This window comes from Coturnix japonica, chromosome Z (genome assembly GCF_054131305.1).
Source record: "Coturnix japonica strain WE chromosome Z, WE-NBRP24, whole genome shotgun sequence".
NCBI lineage: Eukaryota > Metazoa > Chordata > Aves > Galliformes > Phasianidae > Coturnix > Coturnix japonica.
This window is the reverse complement of record NC_140702.1, coordinates 43,124,580-43,142,383: the sequence shown is the minus strand read 5'-3', so window position 1 is coordinate 43,142,383 and position 17,804 is coordinate 43,124,580. Positions and strand designations below refer to the sequence as shown.

General features: G+C 37.8%; 1 protein-coding gene across 18 annotated transcripts in view; it reads right to left on the bottom strand.

Annotated features, from left to right (window-relative positions):
- Positions 1–17,804, bottom strand: part of BNC2 (basonuclin zinc finger protein 2) — a 360,639-nt gene that overhangs the window by 29,767 nt on the left and 313,068 nt on the right. The window contains exons 6-7 of one of the 18 annotated variants that reach the window (XR_014939176.1): positions 8,264–8,307; positions 2,108–2,138 (exon numbers count right to left, since the gene is read on the bottom strand). The exons of 15 other annotated variants lie outside the window; for them this stretch is intronic. Coding sequence is in view for 2 of the 3 variants with exons in the window: in XM_085528313.1 (XP_085384439.1) it covers positions 2,120–2,138 (19 nt within the window). In the remaining variant the exon portion in view is untranslated. The remainder of the gene's footprint in view (positions 1–2,107; positions 2,139–8,263; positions 8,308–17,804) is intronic. 2 more of the 18 variants (XM_085528315.1, XM_085528313.1) reach the window with 2 other exon arrangements.

The following is a 17,804-nucleotide window of genomic DNA, read 5'->3' as shown; positions in this document are numbered from 1 at the left end:
CAATATTTCCTAGATTACACCTATAACTTAGAGAAAATGCAAAGTTCTATTCTTGGTTCCTGAACCCTCACTGGCCTTCCTAAAAATCTCTCTCCGGAGAAAATAGTATTAATATCTGAAATATCTGTGTGCATTCGTACCTGTATCTCTATATCCATACCTATATCCAGATCTTTGTATAATTATACATATATACATATAAATATGTAATATACATACATATGTATTCACATAACTGCGTAAGTGAAAGATAGGAGATAAAAACAAAAATAAAACAAGCAGATAACTGAATGAGACACAGTCAGAGGTCCTGATTCTGATAATTTAATTCTGGTATAAAAGGATTCAGAATCAGGCCAAACCATCACGGAGAAGATTTGAAGGGTTTAGGAGAACAAGTCTCTGAAATTCACATGTCAGTTTCTGAAAATCTTAGCCAAAGTCACTGGTTCCATCCTTCTGGGAGGACGCTGCCAGTCCTCACTGTATTCTTCCCAGTACGGTGCCTGATATAGTGCTGAATGACCCAAGCAATATAATTTTCATAAAAACAAGCAAACAACAAAAAAACTGATGGCAATCAAAATTTTTGCCACAAATCAATCAAAGCACTTAGCCTTGGGCTTTGGCTTAGGTATGTGCTGAAGTCACTGTGAGTGCTCAAGAGACACTGGAAAAGCTGTCACTGACGTCAGTGGTCTTTGGACCAGATCCCAAGAGCTGCAAGTTAAAATATTCTCAAGTGTTTTACAGGATCAGGGCCTTTGTTCTCAAGAAGTAAAGCTCCACATTTGCAAACAAACATAAGCCTTTGGGTTAGTAACTCTGTAAAACAGCGTATTATTTTAAATGCTGCATTCTACTCTCCACTTTTGACATTGGCTTTATTTATCCATTGCAGTAGAACCTCACTGATTTGCAGCAGTGGCAGGAAACCCTCTTTGAAAAACTGCATTATCTAGATTAAGAATGCAACCAACAAACGTAGTCATCAAAGACCTCTGACCGCAGAACATGCTTTTTTTTTGTTGCTGAAGTGCTTAGTGATGAGAAATCAGTACAAAGTTTTCATTATTAGAAAACTTCAGGGTTCAGTACTCAAAACGTGCGCCATTACTGAGGAAATGACAAATATTTATTTAACTTCTTTGGAGGGTGTCTGGATTTTCAAGTCAGTAACAAAAGAATTAGCGAAGTTCTACTGCATGACATTCTTTGCAAGCTAAGGACCCAAACCCGCAATTTACAACATGCAGACTCACCAGTCTGTCTGCCCATTATAAATTGCAGATCAGAGCCCAAATGTAGGAAGGAAAGGAAAGAGGGGATGGGGGGTGGGGAAGAGAGAGAGAAAGAGAGAAAGAGTTTTAACACAAGAATACTTTAATTTGAAAGAAAGCACTAGGCATAAAATTGACACTGGAAAACATAACAATGATTAAATATTTTACAGACATTTAGGTCCTACTGTAACAAAAAGAAAAAAAAACAGGGGGGGGGAGGGAGAAGGGAAACAATAGCTATTAGCAGTATTTCCTTATCAGAAACTTTTGTTTTTAGAAACCCTTGGAAACATACCTCTCAACCAGCTGAAGTCCCAAACATGGTACAGCAATACAATGCAGACAAACAAGGAAAATGTAAATGTAGGCAGATTAAATACATCCGGAGTACATTTTTATGTCACTTATTTTGTGATTCATCTACCTGTTGATCATAATTTATGGTAATAAATAAAGAGAAAACAATAGAAGTGATCCATCCCACTCACCTGCAAGTGCAGGTAACTGTTCTCTAACAAAAAAACTGATGTTGAACTGCAGTTTAATTCAATCATATCTGCTCAGGACGCAATTATTCCAGTGCAGGAGGTCTATATGGAGAATTTCTCTCCTAATGTGAGACAGTTGAGAGGTATGGGCAAGGGCAGAAAAAAAAGTGGAGAGCATTCCTTGTTTCTTTTTCTTTTTCTTTTTTTTTTTTTTTTTAATTTTCCCACATGGGAAACATTCCTTTCACACAAGCAAATATAGCACTACTGCTTTTTTGAGGCGCAGAACTGTAATTATGCATATTCCCACACTGCACTTAGGAAGGCTGAGCTTACCTTGTGATAAGATCAGCTTTCTAATCTTTTGCTAAATTGAGATCACAAAAGAGAGAGAGAGAGGAGAGGAGAAAAGAGAAAGAAAGAAAGAAAGAGAGAAAGAAAGAAAAAGAGGAGAGAGAGAGAGAGAAAGAACAAATTCACATTCCAATCCAGACATATCAGGTTAAAAAAAAAAAAAAAAAAAAAAAAAGACAAAAGAAAATAATATCTGAAATCAATAAAATACAGACTTTTTAAAAGTCTTGATTAAGAAACTGTTTTTGTCAGTTGTAATCTCACTTACACTGTTGTCTTGATGGATACTGACTCAACCACACAATATGAAAAACATAAAGCAAATTAATCAAAGCATATTCACAGCATCCCCATCATCATCCACAAATGAGTTCTAAACAGATGCATGCAGAGTGCACATACATGAATGATAAACAGTAGTCCTGACAGACCCTTGCCTTCCTGGTGTCAGATGGCATAAAGCTCCAAGTAAAGCTGCTAAGTGCTGTACAGGAAATGCTTACTGTGAAGGCCTGTCCACACTGACTGGTATTATTACATGACCATAAAAGTGCATTTGTGCTTATCATCATAATGCTAACTGCAAACTACTCATAAAGTGCTCATGTGTTTACTTCTTATGATTTCTCCCCTCCTCACTCCCCTGCTACGTCAATTTTCTGCAGCGTAGTAACTAGTCAGAATAGCTGTTACTGTTGTTTCTCACTCATCTGTGCTTACTTTTTCTGTGGTTTGCTGCTGAGAAGAACAACAGCCAGCCATGCAGTGAAAATAACTTCAACACTCACTGAATGAAGAGACAAGAATAAATTATCATGTTGAAGAGGGGCCACTGAGCCCCAGATGGACAGAGACCATTCTGAGAAAGACCAGCATAAGGATGCAAAGCCTGCCGATGCTCTGATAAGAAGAGATGCCTCCCTTATTCAATTCGCACTTACAGCAGTGGCAATCAGTAATCTAATTAAAGTATGTACCAGCCCATAATATCTGTCAGGCAAACGATGTGCAGAAATGTGTGGACAAGTTCTGGCACTCTGCTCAGTAGTGTCCCTTTTCCGCTGTCAGCAGTACTGTTGGATTCTTCTAATATAATTACATTGACTTTTATTCAATTAAGTGCCATTCCTAGTCTTAAAAAAAAAACTACTTTATCAATTGATTCAGGTATAATGCAATAATAAAGATGAACTCATGGCAGTGCATTAGCTCTGCTGTTCATAACTTCTGAACATAGGTTCATTCATAGCAGTCGATTTCCATTATGCAACCGCAGTTCAAAAGAATTGATTCTTCTACATTCATTTCTTAATCTATTTCACTTGTGTTTAACACTCTACCTAAATATCATACTTAAAAAAAAAAAAAAATTCTGCTAGGTATGAGGGGACGGTATTGTGAGAAAAAGTTCACATACTTATACACTGGGGATTTGAAATCTTAGGATAAAGCCAATGTCACAGAGGCTAAAACTTTGCCAGAATTAACAACACTGTAAGCTAAAGCTACTAGCCATACGCTGTTACAGTAGTTGAATGATCACTAGGATAAGAGGGACAGAACAGTACACTTTCATCCCTTCCTGTCTGAGGCACAACTACATGTGGCACAGACTGAATGCCCCATGCAAGGTGCTGCTTGAAAAGAGCCCTGCATAAGGAATGTTTTTTTCAGGCTTGGCTGGGCTGCAGCAGACCTAGGGCTTCTTTGAGAAAAGACAACAAGGCAGTCCTCTGCAGAAGCATGTCCTTGTGTGTGTAAGTGCTGCTCTAAAAAATGGCTCTGGAAGGAAAAAAAAAAAAAAAAAAAAAAAGGGGGGGATTTAAGATACAGACAGATTAGAAAGAGCACTGACTGTGAAATTCATAAAGGGAGCTCTTTTGGAAAAGGCAAGCACTGGCAATTGTCAACTAGAGTATGACTGAGCTTACCGGTAGAAATGAATCATGATTTGCTATGAAGCCATGAAGAGTATTATCCAAACGGAAAGGCAGAAGAGCACCTTCTGTTTCTTTCTTTGGCTGTTCTGTTCCCAGACATGATCTACAATGCTACACTGCTCCTTCTTCCTCTGAGTTTATACAAACGATGTTTACCAAGTAAGCTGAGGCACAGTGATTTATTCCATCGCCTGATCACTGCCATCAAATGGGTCAGAAAATTACAAAGCAAGAAAGAGCAAGCTTGAGCTTTTCATGGCTCCATTACTCCTTATACCTGAGCTTGCCAATCTAAGGCTGTCTCTGGTGCCTTTTACACTGCTGTCTTGGCAAGGAAAAATGCTTTATGTACTTACATGAGTGTCAGAAGTATACATATGCACAATAAACATAAAGTAATCAACACATAAAAATCCTCTGAATGACTCTGAACTTCTTAGACTTCTTACTTGTGCAGCAGCTAACAAATTTAGAGGTTTGTTCCTAGCAATGGAAATATTGCAAGACAACTGGTCAATGCACTCATCAAGACATATATGAGGACAAAAGAGTTTAACTAAATGCAGATTTAGTTAAACTCAGCTCCAGTCAGCAGATCTACCCTGTCCTAGGCAAGAAGAGATAGTGAGGAGGGTTAGTTTCAGCAACTGGAAATAATATGTGTGCCAAGGACTCACCTAGCATCTGTTTAGCTCTGTACTACGTGTCATGCACCCTTAAAAATAAGGAGAATATTTTTCCAGGATGTTTTGGGATGCAGCCTGCTGTGGAAAGGAAACTTCAGCAAAATCTGGTTTATTTTAGAAAGCCCAGAATGCCTTATTTTTCATATAATTAACATTCTTCTTCCAAGTTATTACTCATGAATTAGACATATGCTGGGGAAAACTATGTGGAAAGTTCTCACAGGAGGGAATTCAGCCTTCTAAATACAATGATCTTCAAAATGCATCAGTGCTGCTGAAAAGATGATAATGATAATGACGGTTCACATAAAATCTCAGTTTGTGGCCAACTCGCAAGAGCATCTCACTTTCCTGTTCAACACTGTCCTTTCAGCAGCACAATGCAGAGTGCTACAGTGACTACAGCAGCACTTTGACTGTGGGCACAGTCCCACTGGTGGTATTATTTTCCTTCCCTTGTGAAATTCATGGAAGTGTTGTTTCATAATTAGAATTTGTTGTTGGTTTCACCCCATCTACTACTAGCAAGCTTCTCTTGTGAGGGATGCACTATGCCTCAACAGAAGAAAAGAGATTGCAAGCTTAGGAAATATGGTCAATTAAACTTACATGTCATTTACACAGCTCATAAATCCAGACTGGGTTCTCATCAGCAGTTCCTCTCTTCACTTGTCAATGAATCTGATTTTGTTAATTTACTATCCATTTGTTGGAACGAAAAATGTAAAGCCCGCTTTATTTTAGTTTATCTTCATGTAGTCAGTCTTTTTTTTTTTTATTATTTTTTTTTTTATTTTTAATCTCTTGAAGCAAAGAGAGGAGGAATTTACCATAGAGTAAAATTTGTACTGCTGTAGAAATTGGCATGAATTCTATGCATGACTCAAGGCCAAGTCTGGATGCACCCATTGCTGCAGTCCTATCAGCACCAGGACAAAATGCACTCCAATGAGCACACAGAGTCGGGGAATTCAGAAAGTATTCAGTTTGTTTAAATTCAGGTATCACACAGAACACAAAAGGATCTGCATGAAAAATAGACTTAAGTGTTTTGTGAACAGTGCAGTGCAGGTTTTTGGAAATAAAGCATAAAGTGTAATTTTTTTTTTTTTTAAAAAAATATTTATTTATTTATTTAATAATGAGAAATCAATTATTGCATTTCAATTTTTAGTGAGTGAGAGAAAAAGAGAATGATTCACCAGAAGTTCCTGAGGAACTAGAGAAGCCTATTAATCTTTTCTGAATGCAGTCAGGCAGGAAGGCGAAGCCAGCCTATGTCTCAGTTGAATGTCCCAGCTATTGGGCCTTTGCTTTTGGCTAAGTACAAGAGACAAAGTTCCGTCATGAAAATATCACTCAAACATCAAAGCCCCGGCAGTGTTCATAACAAATCTGAAATAAGTAATTTCAGCATTGCTAGTTATATACTCTAAATTCTTATCTCCTGTGTATCCAAATAGAACAATTATCCCAATCTCATATGATTCAGATGTTCTGAAAACATTTTCTAGCATAAATGTTTTGTCAAAGTAATGCCACCATCACCCAGCAACATAATTCAAAGAACTCAAAGAAATCACAGACAGGAGTTTAGAGTGAGGGAACCATCAGGCTTCAGGCAGCTCTGCTTTGCAGTCTTTGGGCATTTTTTGCTTTAAGTAAATCTAGCATTAAATAATACAGTAAATTTGAATTTCAAAATGTAATGTATTAAAGATTAAGCATTAAACATCTCTACTTTTTTCCAGATAATAATTGGCATTTTAATTTAAGAATACAGAATATTTGTTTATTAAACCAGAAATAACACAATTATAAGCAGTTTTAAGATTCTTAAAATCAAATGCCAGGATACATTTGTCCAATGGTTTACATGGAGATTGCCAAACATCTTATTAAAGATGGATATGGAAGTAATGGCTCAGATTGTACAGGTCCCATACAAGCTATAAAATGAGGTGCCATCAGATCAACTTATAATATGAGGGATGCTCCAAAAGTAATGCCTCCTATTTTATTATCTCGTTTTGCAATGTCAGAGGTGGATATTGGTGGTATGGCAGTAGAAGTTGAACCTTCCCACCAGTACTCTATTGTATGTTGTTGTCACGTGACATATGGCAGCAGAGAAGCAGTCTGACAGAATGGCATCTGACATGGAAATGTGTCTGAAGAAAAGGCGTGGAACTGAATTCCTTTATGCAGAAAAAATGGCATTCACTGACGTTCACTGAAGATTGCTGAATATTTATAGTGACCAAACAGTAGATGCAAGCACAGTGAGGTGGCAGGGGTGCATTTCAGCAGTGGCAACAGTGATGTGAACGACAAGCCATGTTCTGGGTGGCCATGCGGGCTCTTGTTCTTCGTTGTCAAAAAGGCATGGCTAATGGTGGTGACTATGTTGAAAAATAGCATTTTGTAGCTGAGAATTTGCACAGTCAAACAGTATTATTGTGCTCTTTCTGACTATTATATTTTCCACTGAAATAAATAGGAGGCATTACTTTCAAGGTGAACTACATATAAATAACAGAGCTTTCATTAATTTATCCTATGAGATTTTTTTCACATCTCAGTTTAAGTCAGTAGAATTTTTCTCACCATTCAGCCTGTAATGAATGGTATCTTCTACCTATAATTAGATGTAAGCCAAAGTTCTCTTTGTTTCTATCTCAAAGGCCTTCACTTAAGATGTATGACTTGTTTTGTTGTTTTTTTTTTATTTTAAATTCAACATTATTTATTTTCTTGCATATCTATATACTGTGGTCTTACCTTCATGCTCATTTCCTGCTTACTTAAGTCTGCAACTCACAAAAAGGCTCAAGATATGTGAACATAATGAAAGTACATTCAGAATTTTACACTATCTCATAATCTCTGCAGACTAAAAGTGCTGAGTTTCACACAACTAAAATCAAAGACAATAACTCTAGCTAAATATAACAGTGTACATATTTATGAAGAAAGATATGGCCTTAATTCTGGTATTTCTTCAAGAATGCAACAGCAATCATTTCTCTCATTTACTTAAGAAAATCAGTGAGACAGTTCTTGTAATTTAATTACTAATGGAAACTAATAAAAAAAAAATTCCTCAGTTACTATTCTAATATTGCCACTACCTCAGTAGTCTTTGAGACATGCTGCTCAATTCCTCTTGTAGGTTTGTTAGTTTTAATATATAAAAATAAAAAAAATCCATAAATTTAAGCAAAGATAATAAAAGGATGAAATCCTGATCTGACCTAAATTATGCATTTCACCTTTATCTGAACTAAGTATAGGTTTTCACCTGTGCGTTAGCACTTCTGTGTACCTCATCAAGCTTAATTTACATCTATGAGTAAGTAAGGAAAGTAGGGATAGGGGCCAGACTTTAAAACAGTGAGTGAAGATAAAACACTATGCTGCCTGATAAAACTATGGCATTCTTACATTAGCATTTGGGTAATAAACATCAGTTATTGAGGCTTTAAATTGCATAGAATCTGAAAAATATTAACCTTTCATAGGGAGAAAATCCAAAAGGTAAAATACAGTTCAGCACCTATTAAAAAAGTAAAAGAAAAAAAAAGTGCTTATTAAATGCAGGAAATAAAGGACAAGCAAGTTCTTGCAAATTAAAGATGTGGAGCCCAGTCATTTCAATCCCTTTCAATATGAAACAAATCACTCACACTGGTCACGAAGACAGCTCCCTCTACACTCAAATTATTCACTTGAAGATAAGCTCCCATCAAACTCTTTAGGGGTTTAACTAATTTACTGCACAGATACGGCACGTCTGTTGTAATAACAGGTAGGATGTATTGGGGTCGACCATTTATCAGAATTAGACTTCTTTTTTCAATTCGCAGTGAATTATGCTGCCTACACTGCTTCTCTTTCTCAGAGCTTCCCATCCCCTTACGGCCCCTAATGTGGCAGGCAAACAAAATTGACAGTCTCATCTTGTCAACAAGGGGTGATTCTCCTGAGAAGCCATTTAACTTTGCAGAGGAAGCAATGTATTAATGTGCCTGTCCCAGGAATGTTAATCATCTTCAAGCTCCCTCTAAGTTTGACATGAACGAAATCACCAAATTTGTTTACTAAATGAATCGTAATATGCTAATAAGAGAGCATGACATATATGGTAAAGCCAAACAGATGGTTTGTTTACTCCACTTTGCAACTTTATAAATGTTGTAACTCTGAAGATGTTAGTGAGAATTATTGGTTTGCTGGCAGTGGCAAACATGCCTTTTGCATACTTAATCAAGAGTTAGAGTCAGAAAACAATCAGTCATCGCCATGGAATGCATAAAAAATGTTAACGTTCAGATGGCACTTGGGGAGGTAGGATAGCCGACGCTGTGAGCAGATAGTCGGGTTAAATGCAGAACTGATAGCTGATGGCAGTGCTTGCTACCCTATAGCTTTTAGTGTAAAATCTGACAGGTTTGGGAATCTCGAAAGGCCCAATAATTCAGTACATACCTGTTGAGGTGTTTAGTGAGATGGTCCTTGCGGTGTGAACAGAATTACACTTTCACAACAGCTGTGTGTGCTCAGAAGCATCGAAGTCATGTCGCACTCTTAGTACATTATTATTGTTGTCCATTAAAGATCAAAAGATATTACAAACAAAAAGCACAGCCACTGGCTCACTTGCCAAAGTTGCTCAGAAACAATCAAAATTGTGTTGCAACACTTCAACTTTAAAATTTACTAGCTGCCTGGAAGCAAAACAGACTCATTACAAAATAGCGAACACTCTTGTCTAATATCCAGACTGGCTGAGAAAGTCTGGAATAAAAATAAGTACCTAATGGAATATTTCCTAACTGAGATAACACAATGTAGGAATGTTACGTGCACAAGAAGTTGATCATATGTGGCATAGTCCTTCCATGGAAATTATTGGTGCTCAGCAACTCTAAAAATCAGTCCAACTTACATACTATGATTTACATATGATCTAAGGTGGGGTTTATCCCTATGCATGGAATTCATAAAAGGTTCTGTACAGCAGTCATGTGTTAGATGCTCATTTCTCGAGTACTGATTATTTGCTGTCTCTAATGCAGGGAGTATTTCCTCTTAAGAAGTACTGAGGAAACATACAGTTAGGGGTGAATTAATTAACATTTACTTTGTATAAATACTACACGACTAAGTTTCATAATCAGAAGTTTTCAGCTTTCATTTTATTTACAAGTGCCATGCAAATTTTGATAATTTTGCAATTTTTTTGCTAAGATTCCTTTCAGTTCAGCATCTCACTTATGAATTCTACTGTTTGGAAAATGCAAATAACTCAGGATAAAACTCAGTCGGTACAGTTAACTTCCTCCAGCTCTGCTCTGAAACCAACTACTCTCCCACATTATGGTGAATAATAGCATAGTACTTCATGGTTTGCTCAGAAAGTTCATAAACTCTTTACTAATTGTATTATAATTTCACAATTCATAAAGAACACTCAGATTCAGGATAGTTTCACCTGATTTGGGGTTCCAATATATAAACATTCTCTTCTGGTTGCAATGCCAGGGCAACATTCACCCCCGCTGCTTTCTGTATCTAAAAAATGCTAGTTTTATTTATACAATACCAGAGGAACTATAAAACTGAATACAATGTGGCATTTCAACAGGGTTCCTCTATTTGTAATTTTGCATTACTAAATAAGTATCCCTTTCAGGTCAACTAATAGCTGATGATCCTACAATCTCCCTTCACTGGCACACCAACTCCTGAGTAATTTCAATCCTCTGAGATTCTTCCATACATACAGTTGCCAGCAGTTATTAAATTCTTAACTTTTTACCCATCCACAGGAGACTGTGCTAAGATATCTAAGGGAAGTACGAGTTCAGCTTGCTGTCCAAGGATTATTTTGGAAGAAACATTAGCGGCTGTCCCAGCCTGGCGCTTATATCTCATTTGAAACATCTACTCATTCCTGACCAACAAAGAAAATTTCAATAAAGTACTTTTACTGGTTTAACAGCAGTGAGCTCCTGGGATTGTCAAAGTGCTCAGTCTTTTCCGAGGAGAGAAGGAATCAGCAGCTCAAATATAATTAACCTTCCATTCTCAATGCAAACTGCCACGCACAGGAGCTCTGCAGTCTATTAGTGAAGTTATAATGGCCAACAGGCAGAGGCAAAATTGGTCAAAAAGTTGGCTGCTGCTGTCATATTTTTAGAATTATGATTAATGACACTAATAATGTGGATGATTACTGATATGTGTATCTCCTGCAGTTTATCATATTGCACTGGCTGCCTACGTCCACAATAAACATGATGCTATCATTTACCTCTTTATTGAAGGCAATCCTTCTCTTGAAGGAGCACATTCTAATTACTTTGTAATGTTTTATGTCTTAAACATTTTGCAGCTCTGGACCTTGCCAACTGCTTCATGTCTACCATTGATTAATTACAGAATGTTTAATCAAAATTTAGAACCTAATGCAGTCATTTATGAGTGTGCTACAGTGCCAAGGTAGTTAGGCTGCCGTCCCAAGCTTGGAGAGTGTTGGGTTCAAAATTAAATCCCAGAAATGTGGAAGATGCCAAAGATTTTACCTTGGTGATTTGAGCTTAAAATCTTACTTCGGTTGATGAATGACAGGCACCCACCCAAAATAAGAGGTCTGTCTTGTGCATGTACGTGTGCTTATATGTTCGTATTACATCTTCCTTTTTCTTCAAATGTCTTCAGTTTTCCCTTTATGTCATTGTTGCTGCAGTTGCTTCTCAACTCTTTAATAACCTTTCCCTGCTGTTAGAGTTCTTTCAAATGCCAGTCAAGAGAGTATAGTTTTGAAGTGGTTAAACAAGTGAAAAATAATTTGCAGGGACAAATACATAAGTTTTTTTTTTAATGTGGATTTTTATGGTACTGTCATACAACCATTCACCGTTGAAGTTAAGTGTTTTTTTAATACCATTACTGAACTGCTGAAATGGATGCTAATATAGCTTGGAGTGCTAATGTCAAATCCTGGTAATAAAAAAGACAGACTGCTGAATGAAATAATTTCAAGTAAAAAATAGAACAAAAGTGCTCTCACTCTCGCTCTCTACTTTTATTGAATTGGGACTGACTGAGCCAATTGCTTTAGAAGTCTGTAAAACACAATTACTAGTGAGCTGACTGACCCAGCAGTGCCCCTTCTGTGACAGAACAGACTAAAAAGGCTGCAGAATTAGTGCTGCTCCCCTATCTGGCTATCAGACCTGAGAGACTTCCAAGGCTGGATCTGTTATCCTTCCTGCCAGGACCTGCCTCTGTCCCTCATCAAATCTTGATTCTGCATCTTGCATAATACATCATCTGCATGCATCTCCTTTTTGGAACAAGGGCTCATTTACCTTTTCTGAGTGGGAACCTAAGTTCTCTTCCAATCTGTTGTATTTTCAGATCTTTATCTACCAACATAGCTATATTTAGGTCTCTCTCTTAGTGGACAAGGTACACAACATACATATATGTGTTTGGACAATATTTATTTCCACATTTTTTGTTATAAATGCAAAATTTATGGGCAGCAAAATTAACTATCTCCCATTTGTATTTTCATTGGTAAGTGGCTGAAGAGTAATTGCTTTTTTATTTTGGCATAACAAAGAAAGGGGGGAGGGGAGAGAGAAAAAGAGAGGAAATAGGAATAGAAAGGAAAAAATGTATTGAACTGGAAATGGGCAATGTTTTAACCTAGTTAATAAACTAAGCAATAAAGTTTGTAAAGCACTAGAGTGAGAATCAGTAACACGGGAAAAAAACATAGCTTGGCATGAGATACAATTTAGGTTGTTCTTTTTCTTTTTCTTTTTCTTTTTCTTTTTCTTTTTCTTTTTCTTTTTCTTTTTCTTTTTCTTTTTCTTTTTCTTTTTCTTTTTCTTTTTCTTTCCCTTTCTCTTCCAAACAAATAAACAAAAAATATAAAAATTAAATTGCAGTAAAAAGTTTTAAAAGTTTCCTTAGAACAATTCCATCTTTTCTTTCGCTCCTTCTACTTCCCTAATGCACAACAAGCCACTTCGTGTTTATACACAAGGCCAACAAAGTCCTTCAACCCCTTCTTTTATTTATTTATTTATTTATTTATTTTGCATCACTGTACATTTTTGGCAAATCTAAAGCTCTTTCATTTCTCTTCCAAGTCCATTTAAATGAAGCTTGCAGGTGCCTTATGGCAAAAACGTTAAATTATTTCTTAGACAGTTCTTTTTCAGTAATGCTTTTTAGGGCAAGCTTAAATGTGAAATAAGCTCTTAATTAAAAAAAAAAAAAAAAAAAGATGAAGAAAAGAAAAAAAGAAAAGGGAAAGAAAGAAAGAAAGAAAAAAAACTTCCTTAGCAGAAAGCAAAGTGCTAGTTTAACTGCTAAAAGTCTTAGATTTTTGTTTGATGAGGGGGATTCAAAAGTTCTGTCAGGAAGTCTCCAGTGTTGACGATTAGTACCATCAGCTTCTGAGGAGCTGTAAGTGGCATCACACCCAAGTTATCCCTGTGTGTTTCCTTAGGACCCAGCAGGCTGTCCAAGCCAACTCCAGTGCCACTGGGAACCTCTCATGTGTTCCTGTAGCACATGCACAAACAGATCCTGCTGCAATACCCACAGCACTGGATAACCACTGACACTGCACATCATGTGTGACTGTTGCTCCTGAAAAGAGGCATAGGACAGATCGGTCATACAGAAAGCTGGTTATCTCTGCCTGCAATTCTGAACCAACTTATCTGGGCCATGACCTACCTTAACTTGTCAAAGAACACTGGGAGAGGAAAGCAAATGAGCTTTGCTGTTCTATAGTGGTCGGGCATTATATAATGCTACTTTAAAAACTACCCATTGACCTCACAAACCCTAAGAACAAGTACAATTTTGGGCTTAGTTCAACTGCAGACAGTGTCTACTTTTGTCTAGATACATGAGCAGGACTGATAAACTGTCCACCGAAACAGTGTTTCAGCTGTCATGAGCCATCTATAAGTAGTAATTTACTCCACTCTTATTTTTTTTCAAGGTAATATCTAGACCTAAATTTTCACATTTTCAGCTAAGCTTAGGTTTACATTCAGATATGACCCGGCATAGTCCCAGAGTTCACATTCTAATTAACACAATGTCACAAAGGTAGGGGTGGGAACATCATCACCACTAAGCAAAGAAGAAAATGGCTTCATCCTGAAGTAATCTTTGGTTAGATGATAAAATCAGATGTAAGGTTTGCTTCTTCAATTTACAGTTTCTCTTGTCTGACAAGCAAGCACAAATGAATGCACCATGAATGTATATATGATGGTTGTCTTTTAGGGTCATGGACACCTCTGCCTCCAACCTGGACAAGTTGGAGACTTATAAGGAAGACTTATGGTTTCAAATTTCTATGTCCACTGCTCCTACAGATTTTCCTTGCTATGCTTGCAGATGTTGAAAAGTCACATTGATAATCAGCATTCCCCAGAAGGAAGTGACTGTGTAACTGTGATGAAGCCTGAGAAGAGACAGTCGGCTTTGTCTGTTCTAGGGAATACATTCCAGAACCAGATACGTCTCATCAAGCACTGCTGTAAATCTACTCTGCTACTAACTAAAGCTTAAACTCTCCACGATTCAGAATTTTTCCTTTGCCAGACATTTTCAGCCCTTCCACCCTAGCACATTTCTTACAGGCATTTATGTCTGCTGGCTCCTCTCTCCCTGCTGTGCCAGCAATTCCTGTGTTGCTGAGCCTCTCCAAACGATATGCCTTGGAGAAGCGATAGCACTTCTCCATTGCCATGTCCTTCTGCTTTTGATTCTTTCCATCTTGAGCGCAGGTCAGCATGAAGAGCTGGCCCTTGCAGAAGCAAACTGTTCCCTGACATGATTTACCAGCTCCTTTTACTCCCAGGCTCCTTGAACACACACCTTGCATTTGTTTACCACTCTAAAAGAGTACCTCTTATTATGTCCTTGCTAAACAATACCAGAAGCAGAAACTGTGTGCAAAGATTACTTCTTTTGCATCTCTTCCAGCTGAGCAGTTTCACAAAGTTTCATCCCCAGATGTCCCAGCTTTTCCATTCTGACAGTTCCTATCCCTTTCTCTGGCATGGCTTGGCAGTTCGGTTACCTGTCTGCATACTGCTTCTCTCCTTCTTCTGAAGCTGTAATTCCAAAGGGCAGTAAAAGTGCAGCTATTCTTGCCACAAGCATGTCTTTTTCAGCCTTTCATCATACCTCCCCAGATTCCTCCGCCCAAAAACTATGTCTCTGAGGATGCAGTACTTTGTTCCATTTTCACTCATCTGTTTTCACTCATCCATTTTTTCACTCATCATTTTGGGAGTAGAGTCCTAGTGCTATCTTGTATCTAGGATAGAGAGCTTCCTCCACTGTAGCAGCAATTCTACTGCCTGTAAAATTTAAAGAACAGCTAGAGTCATTCTCTACAGAAACTAATGTAAGTAGATGCTTCACTTCCCCTGCTTCCAAAGGACTTTAGGAAAGAATCCTCGATTTTCTCCCATTCTCTGGAGAAGTGTTTTGGTTCCTTCCAGTTGTTTCCCATGAACTGAGGGGCAACCAGGATATTATGAATAAGCATTCATGTTCCCAGTGCTGTCTTCTCAAATAATCTCTTTCACTGAACATTAAACACACACAGTCTGTGCAGGAAACTGAACAAAATGAATTAAAGATTTATACTATTTGTCACAACACATAACAGGAAAAATTGCTCAACGCATGTCTTGCTTTTAGCGAGTGATTTCAGTGCTTTTCTTATGCTTGCCACCTGTCCCAACCCTGGTGTGGCAGTTTAAATAAGTTTTTCAGGTCACTGAAAATTCCTTGACTTTCACTGTACGATCACATAGCAAGATATTTTGCACTGCATGGATTTTTATTCTCACTGTCAAAGTGATACTACTTTGTGCACCAAATGAAAACAAAAAAACAATAGCAGCAGATGGTTTCAAATAACAGCAACAACCACCTCCAAATCAAACCCAAAATGAATAAGTGTAGTAGGAAAAGACCATGCTTGAGTTGATTCTGTTACCTTTACGCACAGAATCATAGAATCCTTAGAGTTGGAAGGGACCTTTAAAGGTCATCTAGTCCAATTCCCCTGCACTGAGCAGGTACAGCTTGATCAGGGTGCTCAGAACCTGGTCCGACCTCATCTTGAATACCTCCAGGAACAGGACAACCACCATAGCTCTGGGCAGCCTGTCCAAGTGCCTCACAGCTCTCTCAAAGTCTCACTCATCTCTCTGTAAAAGACTTTTTCTTTATATCCAACCAAAACCTCCCCTCTTTTGTTTTGAAAACATTTGTCCTTGTGAGATCTCAACAGATCCTGCTAAAGAGTCTGTCCCCTTCTCTCCTGTAGCTCCCCTTTAGATACTGAAAGGTTTCTCTCATGTTCCCCTGCAGCCTTCTCCAGACTAAACAGCTCCAGCTCTCTCAGCCCATCCTCATAGGAGTGGGCTTAATCAAGCCCTAAATAGGCTCATATAAGTAGCCTTTTTAGGGCACAATTAATTTCTCACTTTTTATTATTATTATTATTTTTAAATTAAAAAAATCTTAGTAGTAAATTATTCTTATGTGTTCTAATTTCAGTTCTGCTTCTCTTGTTCACATTGGTGAGTATGCAGTCTGTCAGGCAGTCCCTTAGTGTTCAACATGACTGCTCTGAAAGAGGCTAATGGTGGCACAAAACATTTCTTTATGATCCAGGTTCCCTTGGGTAAGGAAGAGTTATGTGAATATTAGCAGTGGCACATATCTTAGTGACTCTGCAACAGGAATCCTAATGGTTCATACAATTGTATTGGATATGTACCTAGTTTAATCAAGAACTGCATCATGTCCAGTAACAGCTGTATGTATGTAAATCTATTTATATTTAAATAACGTAGAAAACAGCTCTTTTGTTTCCTGACAAATGGCTCATCAAAAGCCTCATGTCTTAAAATACTATTTCATTATTCTCACTGGAAGAAATTCAAGTTGTATGTGATAGCTACCTATATAAGGGGGAATCTGCTAATAGTTATCTTGGACCGGTGTGTAGTATTTTGAAGCTACCTGTTCCTAAAACTGAATCACAGGTAACCGATGGTAATTTATTCCAGTGCACCTGGACAGGGCTGGAAGTTGGGTAACCTGACAAGAAGCATGTCTCTGCTTTTTCAGTACAGCTACGCTGAGGCCTGTATCCACACAAATGTAGTTCTGGGGATATCAGCAGGTTTTAATAAACCACCTACAGATGTTTTGCTCCACACAAATCAAGGAATTTACATGTTTAAATCCTCACTGACTTAACTAGCAATCAAATGGCATGATCACACTTGGCACCAAGAGTTGTCTCATATTTATTTATATGTCACCCTAAGCAGATATTACTTTGTTCTAAAATTTACTCATGGGGCTTTCCTCATTTTGAGGAACATACACACATCCACATGCTGTGAGAAAATTTAAAACCAAATCTGAACAATTAATATTCCTATTTTACTTTAGTAGAAGAAAGACAAAGCAAAAAGTTCTTCCTTCACTCTTCTGAACAGGCTCACTGAAAATTAATTTATTTTGCATATCAGTGAAAGGGAAGTGTGGTGATGTGTGACTGAACTAATGCTGTGTCATAGCCTAAGAACCACAGATATTAATAGTCCACTGCTGAGGTGAAACACGGATTTAGCTTTCACCTAGGGTTGGTAGAAAAGACGTATAAATTTCTCCCTAAGATCTGACAAAGCTCCTCACTGAGAATTAATGAGATCAGAACATCCACTTAGCCTCTTGTTACATTTTGTCCATACGCTTCTTGCCTCTACATTTCCTGAGCACCCACACCTCAGTGCTGGCTTCAGGGACCCATCACAACCATTTCTTTGTAAGGCAAAGGCACTCTTTGCTGTGGTAGGTAGTCACAGATGAGGCTGTGATGCAGATCCCAGCAGAACCCAACAGCCAGGGCCAGGCACCTTCCTCTCACTCATAAGCAAACCTCTTCTGAGTCCGGAAATAATTACCTTCTCAGTT